General features: G+C 41.0%; 1 protein-coding gene across 18 annotated transcripts in view; it reads right to left on the bottom strand.

Moving 5' to 3' along the window:
- The window catches only part of dctn1b (dynactin 1b), a 61,490-nt gene that overhangs the window by 29,911 nt on the left and 16,128 nt on the right, over positions 1-15,451 (bottom strand). For 9 of the 18 annotated variants that reach the window (XM_085768202.1, XM_085768206.1, XM_085768205.1 and 6 more), the window contains exon 4: positions 11,849-11,880. In XM_085768202.1, the coding sequence (XP_085624328.1) occupies positions 11,849-11,880 (32 nt within the window). Of the gene's footprint in view, positions 1-2,141; positions 2,187-11,848; positions 11,881-15,451 lie in introns of all 18 variants that reach the window. The other 9 variants (XM_085768203.1, XM_085768195.1, XM_085768191.1 and 6 more) reach the window with 2 other exon arrangements.

Raw genomic sequence — 15,451 nt, 5'->3', positions numbered from 1 at the left:
TGAAAAGCAAATTAAGGAGACTATTAGAGATTTTTAAAATGCTCCTACGCACATCTGAACGTAGATAATGGATTCAAATCCTTAATGAGCAGATGAGAGTTGTCACTCTGCTATAAATATAAAAGGATCCAGTGTAAAGGGAATAAAAATGAAGTGTTATTACTGAAAACTTCACTGTGACACTGCAAAATAAAAACTACTTCTCTATCCATAGATGTGTAAATACATTATAATAAACCTTCTGCTCTATAAATAAGGATTGTGCAATATAAAATACATACATATATGTGTGTGTGCTTTGACCTTTGCTGGGTTATTAAGCGCTGCAGAGCGGCAGCCGAGCTGACAGGTAAATCCATACTCTGCAGGGCGGCCGGCGAGCTCAACCTCGGTCACAATCTGACATTTTCTGCAGCGCGGCGGAGGAGCGGCGTCTGCAGGTCTGAGTCAGCGCAGGAAGGATGGTTAAAGAGCACTGGACTGTCACCGTGACAACCGCCCGAGCGGCTCAACGGCATGAAATGTTTTCGAGTCATGAGGAAAATGTATTATTATTATTTTCACCGTGGTAATAACGGCTGCACTTGATGCCCTAGTGGTGGTTCATCAGTAAACTGGCTCTGAAATCCTAAACGTTCCTCCGACTCCGAGGCTTTTTACAAATAAACTCCGACACAACAGAGGCACAAAAACAATAAAGAAACAACTAAAGATTTCAGATTGGAAATCTACTTCTGTCATATTCTTCATTGGATTCTTGATTTAGTTTGATTGTCAAACTTCTCAGTTAAAATCTAATTTTACATCTCCTCCCACCCAAAGATACTTTGATACTCCACATTTTATTAAAACAAAAATATCCTGCAGCAAATATGACACAAATAAATCAACTTTCAGCTTCTGAGGACAAAATGAAGATGCGGAGCCTCACTCATGTTTCACAGTGGAACAAAGCAGAAAAGGACAAAGGCCTCGAACCACAAGGTAAACATTAAGCTCTGGTTACTTGTACGTTTAACTGATGAGCCCATAAAAAAAGTAAAGTTTTGACCTGTTTTAAAATTATTTTATAACGATATCAAGACATGAAATGAAGAAAAGTGTCACATTTTATGAAAAATACAGAAATGTTAAGATGTGTCCTCAGCCACTGCTGTCACATCATACTAATAACAGATAACAATAGGGACGTGTGCAATCCACTATGCACTTTAAGACCAAATGAAATTGGGCTGTATGCAAAATATCAGCACTGAGCACATCAACTATAGTAGCACATTAGCACCTTGCACTTTAACATTTTACTAACTTCCCAACAACATGGGACATACAGTATCTGACCTGTATTCAGTCATTTTATTGCCTTTGTGTTTATTTGTTTTGTTTGTTTTATCTCCTTCTTTATTAACATTTATCTTACTGTTGCCTTTTTCTATGAACACCAACCTGCCAGTGGGACTGAAGACGGAAACGAGCCTCGGCTACGATCTCATGCATATTTACATAGGAGATGTTCAATAATATGTAGCTATATGTCCCATTTTAAACAAAAATAAAACTCAGATGTGAAATCCCAGAAGCAACGAGTGGTGACAAACTAAATGAAAACTGTTGTCTACACCTGAAGGTCACGAGAGGAACCGATCGGCCCAAACTTGACTAAGTGCTTCTATTTACGCAGCATTAATTAACCACTGAAACCACAAACTGCTGAATCACAATCCTGTGGATCTGATGTAAATCATGGTTTTCATGTTTCGACTGCGACCTCATGGTTTAAAATGCACAGAGAGCAGAGCAGAGCGGCGATGAGGCGACTAACGACAAGACTCACGACACACGACACGACGAGCAAAACAAGAGTAGAACCGGTGCCAGCAGAGAGCGAGGAGAGGTGACAGAGGTCAGAGGTCGGGGAGGTGGATGAGACGACACAGACGTCTTTTCTCTCTCAACATGAACTCACTGCAGTGTGGTGGACAGACGGACGGATGACAGCGTGGTGTGGTCTGGGATCATGGGTAAAAATGAGGGGAAGGTGAGTGGTGAGGCCTTTGAATAGTTGCCATGCAGCTGCGAGGCCATTCAGAGCCACGGTTACCATGGATACTACGGCCATCATCATAACATTACCACTGTACCGAGGTTAGAGAAACATGCAGCACCTTTTTGGGCTTCACTCCTCGCTGCGTGATCGGAGGGAAAGAAAGGAGGGAAGGAAGGAAGGAAGGAGGGTGAAGGTTAAAGGTCAAGTTTCAGGTCAGTGGCATGCCGGAGGTGACGGGGAGTGAGGAGGGTCGGTGTCTCCGCCGCTGCTGGGCCACGAGTCTCAGTCCAGTAAACAGCACAGGAAATAATCGGACAAACACATCTGTATCTCACTCACACACACACACACACACACACATATACAAATACACACCTGCCCATTCATATTTTCATTCACACATTTCACCAAATCATTTCCATTGACTTCTGCTGCTTCACAAGCCAAAATAAACAAAGATATTTTATAAATATAAAAATACACTTCTGATCAGTGTGTTTGTTTTTCATCGTTATTATTCATCTAATCACTTTTCCACATTATTCTCCTTTAAAATGTGTGTGAATCTACTTAATATCCGATATAATATATGTTTGTCACGCTTAATTTACTTTGTGCTGTATAATCTTTATTTATTTTATTTCATTTTTTATTATTTATTGTTTTTATTCTTCTTTTTCGTCTCCTGTACTGGTTTTATAGTTTTTTTCTGCTGTTGATGTTCTTTATTTAAACTAATTCCACCATTTATTTAACTTTCACCCCATAAGTTGTATATTCATCTGATCATCTGCAGGTCAGGGTGGGGACAAAATTGTTTTTTATACAATCCACGGAAATCCATGTAAAACGTTTATTTTATGTGCAAATAAATAAATAAACACTAAGAATTATTCACATTCTAATAATTTGAGTTCTTCTGTTTTTCTCTCATTGAGTCTCTTCCTCTGTTAAATGAGGTAAAAACTGAAGGAAGAGGAGAGACAGAAATGATGCTACAGGTCAGTACTCTCTTTGTGTGTGAACTGTTGGTTCTGTGAAACATCCAGTAAATGTCAGTTGTTGCGTTGACATTTAAGCCCCGAACCCAACGAGACGTAACGGGATGAGATAAACTTCAGGATGGAAGGATTTGTTATTTCCTCACTGGAAATAAAGTTTTGCTTTACAGTTTATTAAAGATCAGAAGAAAAAAAAATATTTTAACCTCTGAGGTCAAGGAGCATTTAAAATATTTAACAACTTCTAAGGTCTGACACATGATTAACTTATGCTCTACACTTCAAAGAAACAACTATATTAATAGATAATATAAATGATTAATTAATAACTCACGTTCTCACCCACGACACCCTGATTAATAATTATTTCATGTCTTTAAATAAAATTCTCCTTAGGTAAATTAATTTGAACTTTCTGTCATAAAAGACAAAGCTCAATCTACCATTTAACAATAGAGGAATATTAGAGAGAGCTGCAGTAAATAAACTGTGTAATGGGAAATTTTGGCATAGCATGTTATATGCTTTAAGACTAGGGCACAAACATGTTATTCGAGTGAACATTCCTATGATGACAATTTATGTGGCTTTATCAGGGGAAGCAATATCCACACAGAGCAGGCCCGAGGTCAGGACCTGAAGGATCTCTTTGACACAGTGCCTGTGGGGATTTACCACTCTCACTATCAGGGGGTGAAGCCAGGCATGGCGCCATATATTTTGTCTGTTCAAAGCTTTGTTGAACTATAAGATAGCGTGTCTCTAAACTTCTTCAGCTCACTCACTCACTGACTGTTCTCCTGTTTGGTTGTGTGTGTGACTCCATTCATGAATGCCCTTTTATTAAAACTCAAGAAAGACAGCTGACGTGTCCAGTCATCCTTTTTTAAATACTTTGGTGAAGGAGCAACATTTTTTGCCACCACAATCTGGCGACCACGAAGGGACCTCATCCGTGAGCGGATTCCGGGACCTCTGGACCGAGGGTGTTAGAACGCGCGCTCCAGGGGCCAAGCCCTTGGGAAACCTCTAACTCCCCAAAGGAAGGTAGAGAAGAGGGCCTGACGTCTGGGAAAACGGAGTCCTCTCACTGTTGGGGTCTAACGAACTCGGTGGCTACAGAAGACACTTCGCTGTTTCTTTCTGGTGAGTTTTGAAAAAAGAAAAAGGCCAAATTGCGCAAAGTTTGCCTCTCTGCCTACTATTTAAAAGTAGAGTCGGCAGACGTGCCGGGCACCGTGTCTCTCCCAGTAAAAGAATGGAGCACGGAGTTTGAGAGGGCAGGCTTTTCCTCAAAATAAGGTTCAAGTCCTTATTCTTGTGGTTGAAGTCCACTAGACTTAGCAGTAAAAGAGGAAAATAAAATAAAATAAGGTTCAAGTCCTTATTCTTGTGGTTCAAGTCCACTAGACTTAGCAGTAAGAGGGAAAAATAAAATAAAATAAGGTTAGAGTCCTTACTCTTGTGGTTCAAGTCCACTAGATTTAGCACAAAAAGAAAAAATAGGGTTCAAGTCCCTATTCCTGTGATTAGAAGCCATTAGACTTAGAAGTATATTTTGTTTGTCTGTTTAGGTTGGCTTAACAATTTTGACTGTCTGAAAAAGAAAAAGTAAGAGTAAAATTAAAAAGGTTGGAATCTGTTAAATGAAAATAAAATAAAAATCCAAATTTCGTAGTACTATTTTCATGGTAAATTAATTAGTAATTAAAGAAAAGTAACCTAAATTTGTCTGTTTAAAACAAAAAATCATTAGCCTATTTAACAGTGACACTTTTCTTATTACTATTAAAGGAGTAATAGTGAGTAAAAAAAAAAAAAAAAAAAAAAGTAAATCTAAATTTGATTTCTTTTAAATAAAATTGCAAACGTCTGAGAGAATAATCATGGGAGCAGAGAATAGTAAACCCTCTGAAGGTAATCCATCCGAGGGACCAGATTACGAAGCCCCAAATATAAAGTACATGACAGATAACTATGGAGAGGAAGCCATAGCCCAATTAGATCTGTGGGTCAGAGAATTTAAATTTCCAAAAATGGGCAGCCTGAGCGTTGAAGAGTTGGAGGCTTTAAATGCGAGACTGCTGCGTCGGAATAATAAAAGCAAGAAGGGAATTAGGATAAATTGGAAAGCTTTTGACATGTGGATGTGTGAAGCAGAGTGTAGGCAGGGCTCCAACAGGACCGTGCCCCGGTGTCTGAAGCTGGATCCAGACCTGGACTCGACTGCACCGTGCCATCCACCTCCACCCCCACCTTCATCGTCACTTCAGGATGTTTCTCCTCATCATCATCATCATCAGCAGCAGCAGCTCCCACCCTGCCTGGCGCTCCCCAAGCCCGGGGAAAAGAACAATGTGAGCAGCCCGTGTCCATGCCATGGACAGTGGCTGGTAAACATGCTGTCTGTGCACAGTCGCCACTGGTATACTGTGTAAGCCTGGACGAAGTCAAGGCTTATGCCATTGAAGCTGAACGCACCATCCAAAAGGAAAAGATGGAGAAGGAAGAACGAGCCAGACGCATGTCAGTCTTGGCTGCAGAACTGATAAAGAACATGGACAGTGGTGACGGAGGGGGCAGCTGTGGCCGCGACCGCCAACTCCACCCGCGACGCAGGTCTCAGAACCGAGGCCGGGACCATGCCGGCTGCGGACGCGGAGCAGCAGGTCGCGGCAACGAAAGGGGGGGCCGATGCTTTCGGTGTGGCAAGATAGGACACTGGGCACGGTACTGCCCCAATGAGAGGAGAGAGAGGGTGAATTGGGACTGACTATATGGTGGAAGTGCAGGCCGGGACGGGTCTGGTGGAGACACTGGGCCGGCAGCTGGGAGCGCATTGGAAACACGTGAGAACACCTACACTAACACACACACTGATACACAGACACATGTTGCACACCCAAACACTAACACTGAAACTGAGCTCATGCTAGAAACAGTTCAGAGCCTCGAAGCAGAACTACAACACACACAACTAGAACCTAGGTACACAATGATGATAGACATGTTGAAATATCTCGGTCGGGTCGAGTCCGGGGCCACTAATTCTAGTTAAGCAGGCTGTGCATTTCGTGAGAAATAGCTTAAATTCAGCGAGACGTCTTAGTAGAAAGTTGGTGTGGGTGGGAAATTTTCCTTTGATTTTTTTTAAGATACACAGGTCCACTAAAATGCATTTGATCCTAATTTGGGAAACATTTCCAGTTTTAAATTGATGAAAAATGATTTTATTTGTTTGTTAGGGTTATCTTTGATTTGTACACCAACGGGGTATAAGTGAGATAAGGGTAAAAAACTATCAATGCTTTTCCACCACCCCGACACAACTCATGTTAAAGGGGAAAGTGACTCTCCCCCTGCTCTGGTGTGCTGCAGCTCAGAGCACACACACACATTGACGTCACATGCCCGCGCTGCAGTACACACATACACTCCTGTTATGACAGTAAAAGTATCATTGATGAAATAATGCTGGACAAAGATCGTTTGAATTGAAATAGACTATTGTGAGATAATGTTAAATTTATTGACTCATTGACATTGCCAACACAGGTGGCGAATTTTTGTAGGCTCATCAATCTGAACCACACATCTCATTGGGATATCATACATGTACAGTAGCCTACAAACTTGGATCATAAGGTGCAGAAGCTGAAAGCTTCCTCACACTGGACGGCTGATCCTCAGGTGCACTTTAATGAAGTCCTGAGGGCAAATTGCAAATTGTTGAATCATGATGTCGAAGTTGTGGATTAAATCATATCTTTTGATTATCCCAAATTTCACATTGACAAGAAAAGTGTTTAAGTCCGTTAAACAGATCTCGGCATTAAAGCGTATTCTCAGTCGTCTCGGGGCAAGAAGTAAACATTATGTTTTTTTGTTTTTTTTTCTCTTTTTCTGATTAATTAAAAAATTGTGAGCCTGTGGTTATGACAATTTTATCACACTACAGGCCCTGTTGTGACTACTATCCTCTCAGACATGATGCAAGTGAAGGCATTAGGCCTATGCCTGATACTTTGTTGAAAGCTGGTGTGATTGTGCCATGTGCTGGTTCTCCAGTGAGAACCCCCATTTTTTCTGGTGCATAAGATTCGACCTGAGGGCGAGCCTGTGGAGTGGAGATTTGTGCAAGACCTGCAGGCTGTCAATGTTGCTGTGCAGGCCAGGGCGCCGATGGTACAGAATCCATACACTATTTTGTTTTGAATTCCAACACATAGTATATGACTTTTTTTAGTTGTTGATCTTTCAAACGCTTTCATGTAGTTTGACAGTCAATTTTGGTTTTGCCTTGTTGTTTTTTGGTGGGACGCTGTATGCGTTCGCTCGTTTTGCGTGAGGGTCAGTGTGAATCTTCAACGATTCATAACTGTGCTCTGAGGGACAGACTGGAGACTCTGGAGCGGCCAGAGGGGAGTGTTTTGGTTGCAGAATGTTGATGGTATTTGGATTGCATGTGAGACCAGAGAGAGATGCATTAAAGCTGCTCTGGCTCTTTTCACCCACCTGGCTGTACAGGGGCACTAGGCCAGCCTGTCCAAACTGCAGTTTGATGCCACAGAGGTCACATTTTGGGTCACGTGATCTCAGCAGAGGAAAAATCCCTCTCATTCAAGAAGAAAATTTCAATTCGGAGAATCTCCAAACCTTTTAAAGAAACAGGTATTATGATTTTCTTTGGCCATGGCAAGCAAGCAGAAAATGGGTTGTTCATTGTGCAGTAATTTAGGCACCATTAGCAGCAATTGCTCATGGGAAAGGCCTAAAAGCTCAAACCCTGTCACTTAGATGTGACACTGACGACTGTGGACACTGACGAAAGTTTTTCAGTGACTTTAAAGTAGTAGTAGAAAAACCTCCGACACTTGGATTACCTGACTGCTCATGACTTGGACCTTAACTGTTGACGAGAAGGGTGGGACTATGATTTCTGACAAATACTGTTTTAACCCTGTTTCTCTCCTGCCAACTGTTGAAGCTGGAAAGCCACATGACCATGTGACCATCATAATGTCTGTTTGCTCCCACAGGCCAGAGTTAAAGGATACTCCACTCAGTATTTGTTGTACATTGGTCATTTTCAGGATGTTGAACACATTGGGGTGAATGGAGACAACTTCAATGGAACTTAAATGATCAGCATTAGATGGTGTTTTTAGATGAAATTCTGATGCCAAACGAACACCTTGTTGTGCTAAAGTCCACATTAACGACATTGACCCCTTCCCTCTTTAGGTCTTACCAGGACGAATGCAGCTGCACATGTAGCTTCAAGGCTATTTCTTGTCTCACAAATGTTGTGCCAGTTGTTTTTCTCTAACATCCCTGATTCCATCCCCACAGTTGTGGCTAACGCTGGCAGACGCCACCCGTTTGATAAGACTGTCTCTGGGCGAGGGCAATCTGTGCTGTTTTTCTCCCTTGTTTACATTTTCCTCCAGTGTGAAGGTGACACATGGGTTGAACCATGTGTCAAATGGGGGGGTGACTGATGATTGAATGATTGAAGTATGTATGGAATCACTGGCCAGTGTGTGGATGAATGATGTGGTATTGTGCATTTCTTGTTGTTGTCTGTTTGTTTTTTCCTGTTGTTTGTTTTTCGTATAAATTTTACCAACAGGTGAAGGTTGCCCTACAGGGCCAGCAGACACAGAGCTGTGTGACCGCAGGTCAGGCGACTACATCGTGGTGAACGACCATGACATCCCTGTAAGCAGCTCGGGTGCGGCCTAAGGGTGGCGACCAGTTTCCTGCTGGTTATCTCCATCACCGCGTGGCTGTCGGTGCTGTTACGGAAGGACATCTACAACCGCAGGACGAGCAACAACGTCATGACAGATTCACCTCACCCAGACCACAAATCTACACCACATGCTTTGCACTCTGGTGAAGACATCTGCTGTTACTGTGAGTAACACAACATCGAGCGGGAGGACAACGTTGGATGCAGGGCAGTGATGAGAGCTGCAAGGGTGCTGACCAACGCAAGCTGCCGTGCTTGCGCTGCCCTGTCACATGAGAAAGGTAACTCTGTGCCGTTGAACACCTCTTCCTAAAATTCTGGGGGCAATGATTGCTTTTACCCAGAAAGAAATGGCCCTGCACTCGTAGCTCACAACCCGACAGAGGAACGGCTGAGGATTCAACGCAACTGTTGTGAGTTACGAGGGGCTGAAGGGTTGTTCCTGGAATGTTTCCACAGTTGTTTTGAGAACAACTCCACTTTTCCCAAAGGACCACAAATCCTACTACTCAGAGAAGCGCAGTTTGTTCACTGTTACACCCAGGGAGCAGTCTCTGGGTACATCAGCACGTGGATAACCTGTGATGGCGACAGGTAATGTGGGACGACAACTTGGACATCTTCAGATGTGACCTGATATGGTCGCAGGTTTCAATTCTCATAAACATTGACTTTAGGATCACTCTCACTCTCACAATAACTACAGAGTTGCAGGATGAGCTCCTTTAAGTTTCCATATTCAGTGTTGATAATTTTTCACATTGAGTGATGTAACCAATAAAGGTTGTTTTTTTTTATGTTTTCAGTTTAGGATAATCACAAAACACCATGTTTGGTTTTCATGCATTGCTATATGTGTGGGTTTGATGTTTTTGCTTATCTTTAACAGTAGTATTTTATCATTGCTTGTGATTTTGTTTCTACTGCTGGACATGACGGTGATTACTGAAAGTCTGAATTTCACAAACACAGTTTTGATATCTCTGATTGTTTCATGTTTTTGGTTATTCGTACCATTGGTGACATCAGTGGTGGACTGGAATGACGAGTGGGTTTCCCCCCTTCTGGGGAGGACGATGAGATGCTTTAACTTTGTATTTTGCCTTAATCATTCCTCACTGATGTGCAACTTATGTTTTATGCGTGTTGTTCTGAACTGTATTGGAGCTGTCATGTCCTGTTGATGTATGAGAGGGAATCAAGCATTAGCCTTGTCACGAAGGGTTAACTCATGGAGAACTGTGTGCCAGGACGTGTGAAAAGAACTGTTACATTTTGTTTTTTTTTATTATTAGTCTAATTACGCTTGTGTAATCAATGTTAGTGATTTCTACTTATAGTTGAACAACGATCATGGTTTTTGGAGATGTTTGATTTATCAGCTTACACCGTGTTATGATTTTAATCTTTTTCCTTACGTTTTTTAGTCTCACAGTTTGATTTGATTTGTTTTGTGTTATTCTGGGTCTTCTGCATATTATTTGAAGTAGTTTAGTTTAGTATTGATTATGGGATTTTTCCTCATCATATTCGAGGTTTTTCCCCTTTTATATTAAGTTAAGAGCAGCTAGACGGATGAGTCTTTTACCCTCCTCTTGTAAAGTGAGGGGAGGGGTTTTGGCTCTTCTGTGCCTGTGACCTGGGGTCCTCTGCCTGGGGTCTGTAAACTCCCGAGTTGGAGACTGGGGGTGCTGGCGGTTGGCTGGTGCGGGGCAGGGCACCAAAGGTCATGGGGTAGTTCAGTACAAAATTTTCCTGTTTCTTGTTTGGTTTAGCATAAAAATGCTAAAAAGGGTGGAATGTAATGGGAAATTTTGGCATAGCATGTTATATGCTTTAAGACTAGGGCACAAACATGTTATTCGAGTGAACATTCCTATGATGACAATTTATGTGGCTTTATCAGGGGAAGCAATATCCACACAGAGCAGGCCCGAGGTCAGGACCTGAAGGATCTCTTTGACACAGTGCCTGTGGGGATTTACCACTCTCACTATCAGGGGGTGAAGCCAGGCATGGCGCCATATATTTTGTCTGTTCAAAGCTTTGTTGAACTATAAGATAGCGTGTCTCTAAACTTCTTCAGCTCACTCACTCACTGACTGTTCTCCTGTTTGGTTGTGTGTGTGACTCCATTCATGAATGCCCTTTTATTAAAACTCAAGAAAGACAGCTGACGTGTCCAGTCATCCTTTTTTAAATACTTTGGTGAAGGAGCAACATTTTTTGCCACCACAATCGTATTCATAAAGACCTGGGAGAGTCATTATGAAGCTGATAAACACATCATCTTCTCCATTTTAATTCACAATCTCCTGGGATCTTTTTTAATCTGTTGCTCTTAATAAATAATCACAACTGCAAGTGCATGTATAAGCAAACGGTGCCCTCTACTGGTCAAATAAGGAAACAGCACCTTCTGCTCTGTTCTGCTCACTGGGAAACACACAACTCCAGATAATGTGAATAAAACATTTATTTCTATAAAGTGTGAGGATTTAGTGGCGTTCAGTAGTCTGGATTTAACACTATTTAGATATTTCTGAATCAGAACTTGTGTAATTTCAGGAAAATAAAGTAAAATAGAAGTAAAAAGTAGTAAAAAGCTGTGTGGACAGTTTATAATATTATGTATTTTTTTATTAGCTACTCCTTTGTATAGTTGGTTTCTACTTCTGTGTCAGACAAAAGGGTATTACATTTCTATTTTATCTAACTCTACAGTATCTAATGCCTCCTTTTAACCTAAATGCAGACAATGTGTTAATCTTATTTTGTAAAATAGAGTAAATGCCAATACACTCATTTCTTCTCTCCTCACACAAAGATTGACAAACTCTCGGTGTTGAGTTGAGCTGAAACAGCAGAGCAGCAGTGTTTACTTTAGATATGACAGTGAGAGTGTGTGTGCATGTGCATGTGTGTGTGTGTGCAGGTATGTGAGTGTGTGAGTCTGTCATGTCGAGTGTGTGTGTGTGTGTGTTTGCTGCTGGTTTCCCACAGAGGAAGTTTAGTGTGACTTTACTGCAGCGTTGTGTGACTCACCAGTTTGGTGGACTTGGGCGTCTCCAGGATCTCTGAGGAGATAAAGAGAGAAACAAAGAAAGTGAGATCATAATCTGTGTTTATTGTCCTTTATAAGGTTTAAAGTCCCACAGAGATCCTGCTGCAACTAGATTAGAGTCAACATCATTTATTGTCTTTTCTCCAGACGGTCAACGCTGAGATACAGAGACTCTGGAGAACTGCTGAGAGAGCACAAGTTACTCTCTCCAATAGATTTCTCCTCTGGAAGAAAGTTCCCGGTGAAGTTGCAGTTATGACATCATCTCCCCGGCTCAGACCAACATCAGCATCACTCACTGTCTCCGAGGCTGACAGGTAAATGTAAAAGCTGCAGCAGCTCAAGGTTAAACATGCAGAGAGATCACATCTACATCTTGCATCGTGTGTGTCGTCTCTTCTGCACAGAGAAAATTAAATCTGTGTAATAAACCTGGAAAAACTGTGAAGGGAGACATCATGTTTAAAAAATTTAAGAATTCAACCTTGAAATGTTTGTGGCATTCATAAAAAATTCATTAAGTGCAGTGCTCAAGATTTAAATATACCTACAATTTGTCCCTGGGCCAAATTTCACACTTGAAACTGAGGAGTGTTTTATAGCAGGGAAAATAAGTATTGAGCACATCAACATTTTTCTCAGAAAATATATTTCTAATCGAGCTATTGACATGAGATTTTCACCAGATGTCAATAACAACCCAAGTAATGCACACATACAAAGAAATCCAAACATTTATGTCCAAAAATTAAGTAATGTGTAATCAAGTGAAATGACACAGAGAATAAGTATTGAACACATGAAGAAAAGGAGGAGGTGCAAAAAGGTTTGGAAAGCCAAGAAAGCAGCTGGAGTCTGTCAGTATTCAGAAAGTCATCCTGTCTCCTATCAGTGCAAAGTAATAGCAGCTGCTTTAGTCCAGTTGACGCCTATAAAAAGGTTTCTCATCACCAAGGTGTCACACAAGAGGCGTCTCATGATGAGGAAAAGAAAAGAGCTTCTCCAGACCTTCAGAAACTGATGTTGCAGAACATACTGATGCATCAGACGTGTTTGAATGCACCGTTTTATCCGTTAGTGCCGTTAATCTGGAACTAAAAAGAACAACATTTTACCATAAAGTGGCCACGACCAGGTCCTCACAAGATTTCTGACAGAGTCAAAAGAAAACTAAGAAGAGACGTCCAAGAGCTGAGGATCACTGACAGAAAGCTTTAGAGACCTGGAATCGGCAGGTATTATAAAAAATTAAAAAAAACAATGAGTAATGCATTTAACCGCCATGGCCTCTCCATGCTCACCATGCAAGTCTATTGATGCGTTCAATACTTATTTTCCCTGCTGTATATATTATAAAGCTGCTGCAGGCCGACATAAACAAAAGGGTTTAAACCCAATGCCATCTACATTACAGGGACTGGTGTTTAACAATTCAAGAAAAGAGAAATTCTATCAATAAATGGATCAAATTTATAACCAAAGGTTTCATGTTGTCCTCCTCTTCTTCCTTTGTTCTGATGTATGTAGTTCTGTAGTACCTCTTTAAGAATGTAAGTCAGATCAGTAGAAATGAATTTTTCTCCAAAGAGAGAGAGAGAGAGAGCTTCTGCTGTTCTCAGACGAGTTTATAAAACTGCATTTCTCATTTTGCATATTTTGAAACTCCTCTTCCTGCCACAGTAATAATCAGACGGATTCTCTCTTTCTTTATTTTCAGTTTTCATTCATGCAAACAACAGATGAATAAATGAATATCCGGGTAAATGCTTCACACACAGGATGGACTTTATAAAACAGGCAAAACAGCAGAATCCACTCTCGAATAACTTCAAAGTGTGTATCCGTGGATTAGCTGTGGTGGAGAGCGACTCGCTTCAACAAGCAAAATAAGATTTTAAATCCGTCAGTGATGCAGCCTGTGAGAAAACAGAGCTCGTCCTTCCTATTTCCATATTTTCTCTCTCCCTCTCTCTTTCTCTCCTCCATCTTGTGCATCCAGACCTGAATACAGTGCGTCAAAGTGGCGCCATGTCTGACTGAAGCCAAGAGGAACATTTAGTGACCTTGGGACACTGCTTTTTTTTTTTTTTTTTTTTAAACTAGACTGTTTAATCAGTTTTCATCTTCAGTGCTTTCATGCCATTTCCTCTGTGCTGCGACAGCTTTTTACTTAAAAGAGAGAGAGACTTTCTTGTTGCCAGGTAACATCTGAATTAGTTAAGTAACGAGCCTCATTTGTCCATCAGCGTTGCCCTAAAAAAGCAACTCCTTTTTGTCTCAGTGCGCACCACGAAGGAAGTCTGGACGTTACCCCACTTGAAAAAGTAATGCACCAACAAAACCACCACTTCTCCGTCTGATGGAGCAGCAGTGAGGCGTAGCCATGGAAACAGACTCCAGCTCCATCCTGAGTGGCGACCACATGCAGTAATGTGCGGTTGTTATGTTGTAAGTAAAGCGAGGAGGACTGCGAATAATTCCCAATAGAGAATGAATGAGGTGAAAAAAACAGTTATTGGACCTTTTTCAAACGTCTACTGCTTCAGCATATTTCTACCCAGAGACTCCATTCAAATTTTAAAATGTAGATAGAAATCTAGTCTGTTAATGCGGTTTAACACATTTTGATAGGTTTCATAGTTTTTGATCAATCACTGTTCAATGATGATGATAATTTTTTTTGGTGAAGTGTTGAGATTAGAATGGGTGTGCATTGCGCGGAATGTTCAGGCTGGAGTGGGTGATGACATCATCGGCTAGAGTGGGAGAAGTTGTCTGAAGTTGTCTGAGATTTTTTTTTCTTTACACGCTGCTCCCGGCCACAAATTACACTCTACACACATGATTTTCTCCGCAGTTGTAGACAAACTTATCATCTTTCACACAATGTGCACGCAAAAGCAGAGAGACTTACAGAATTTGAACTATGAGCCTCTGAGTGAGGCCAGGTCCCATCCAGCCGCCCATTAACTCCTATACAACATTAGGAGCTGATTTCTATCTATCTATCTATCTATCTATCTATCTATCTATCTATCTATCTATCTATCTGGATAAATGAAGATATTTATGTCAAATAACCACTGTAAAATATGTTCATTTATTTCATTTCTTAGTTATTTATGTACACTGTTACCCATAAAGTTGGAATAATTTTGTTTTCAGACACATTCCTCCTTTTATTCCTATTTATACATTATTTATATAGAAGATATACACTTTATCTATCAAGAATAAATCACATTTATATGTAGGCTATATATTATTCCAACTTTATGGGCAACAGTGTATTTACACATTTCTACCTCTGGGTGTGGAAATAAACATGTGTCGTGCATCTCTGACTCTGAAAGGATGCAGTAAACTCTCACATTTTCATTTTTCTCTCTTTTTTTTAACTTGTTGATATGATAATCTCACAACATCTATTTATTATTTAGATCTGGAGCTTTCAACTTTGTCCCATGATATTCCTCAGAGCAGCTGCACCTCGTGGCTCTTGTGGTGAAACTGTGTCGACTCCAAACATCCTCCCGTTTGTCTCCACAGGTGACGAGGTGCTACAGCTAAACCTGCTGTTTAGT

Source organism: Trachurus japonicus, chromosome 22 (assembly GCF_045865225.1).
Source record: "Trachurus japonicus isolate A0001 chromosome 22, Traja_1.0".
In the NCBI taxonomy this organism is placed as follows: Eukaryota; Metazoa; Chordata; class Actinopteri; order Carangiformes; family Carangidae; genus Trachurus; species Trachurus japonicus.
The sequence above is the reverse complement of the archived record's forward strand: the minus strand, read 5'-3'. Positions and strand labels throughout refer to the sequence as shown.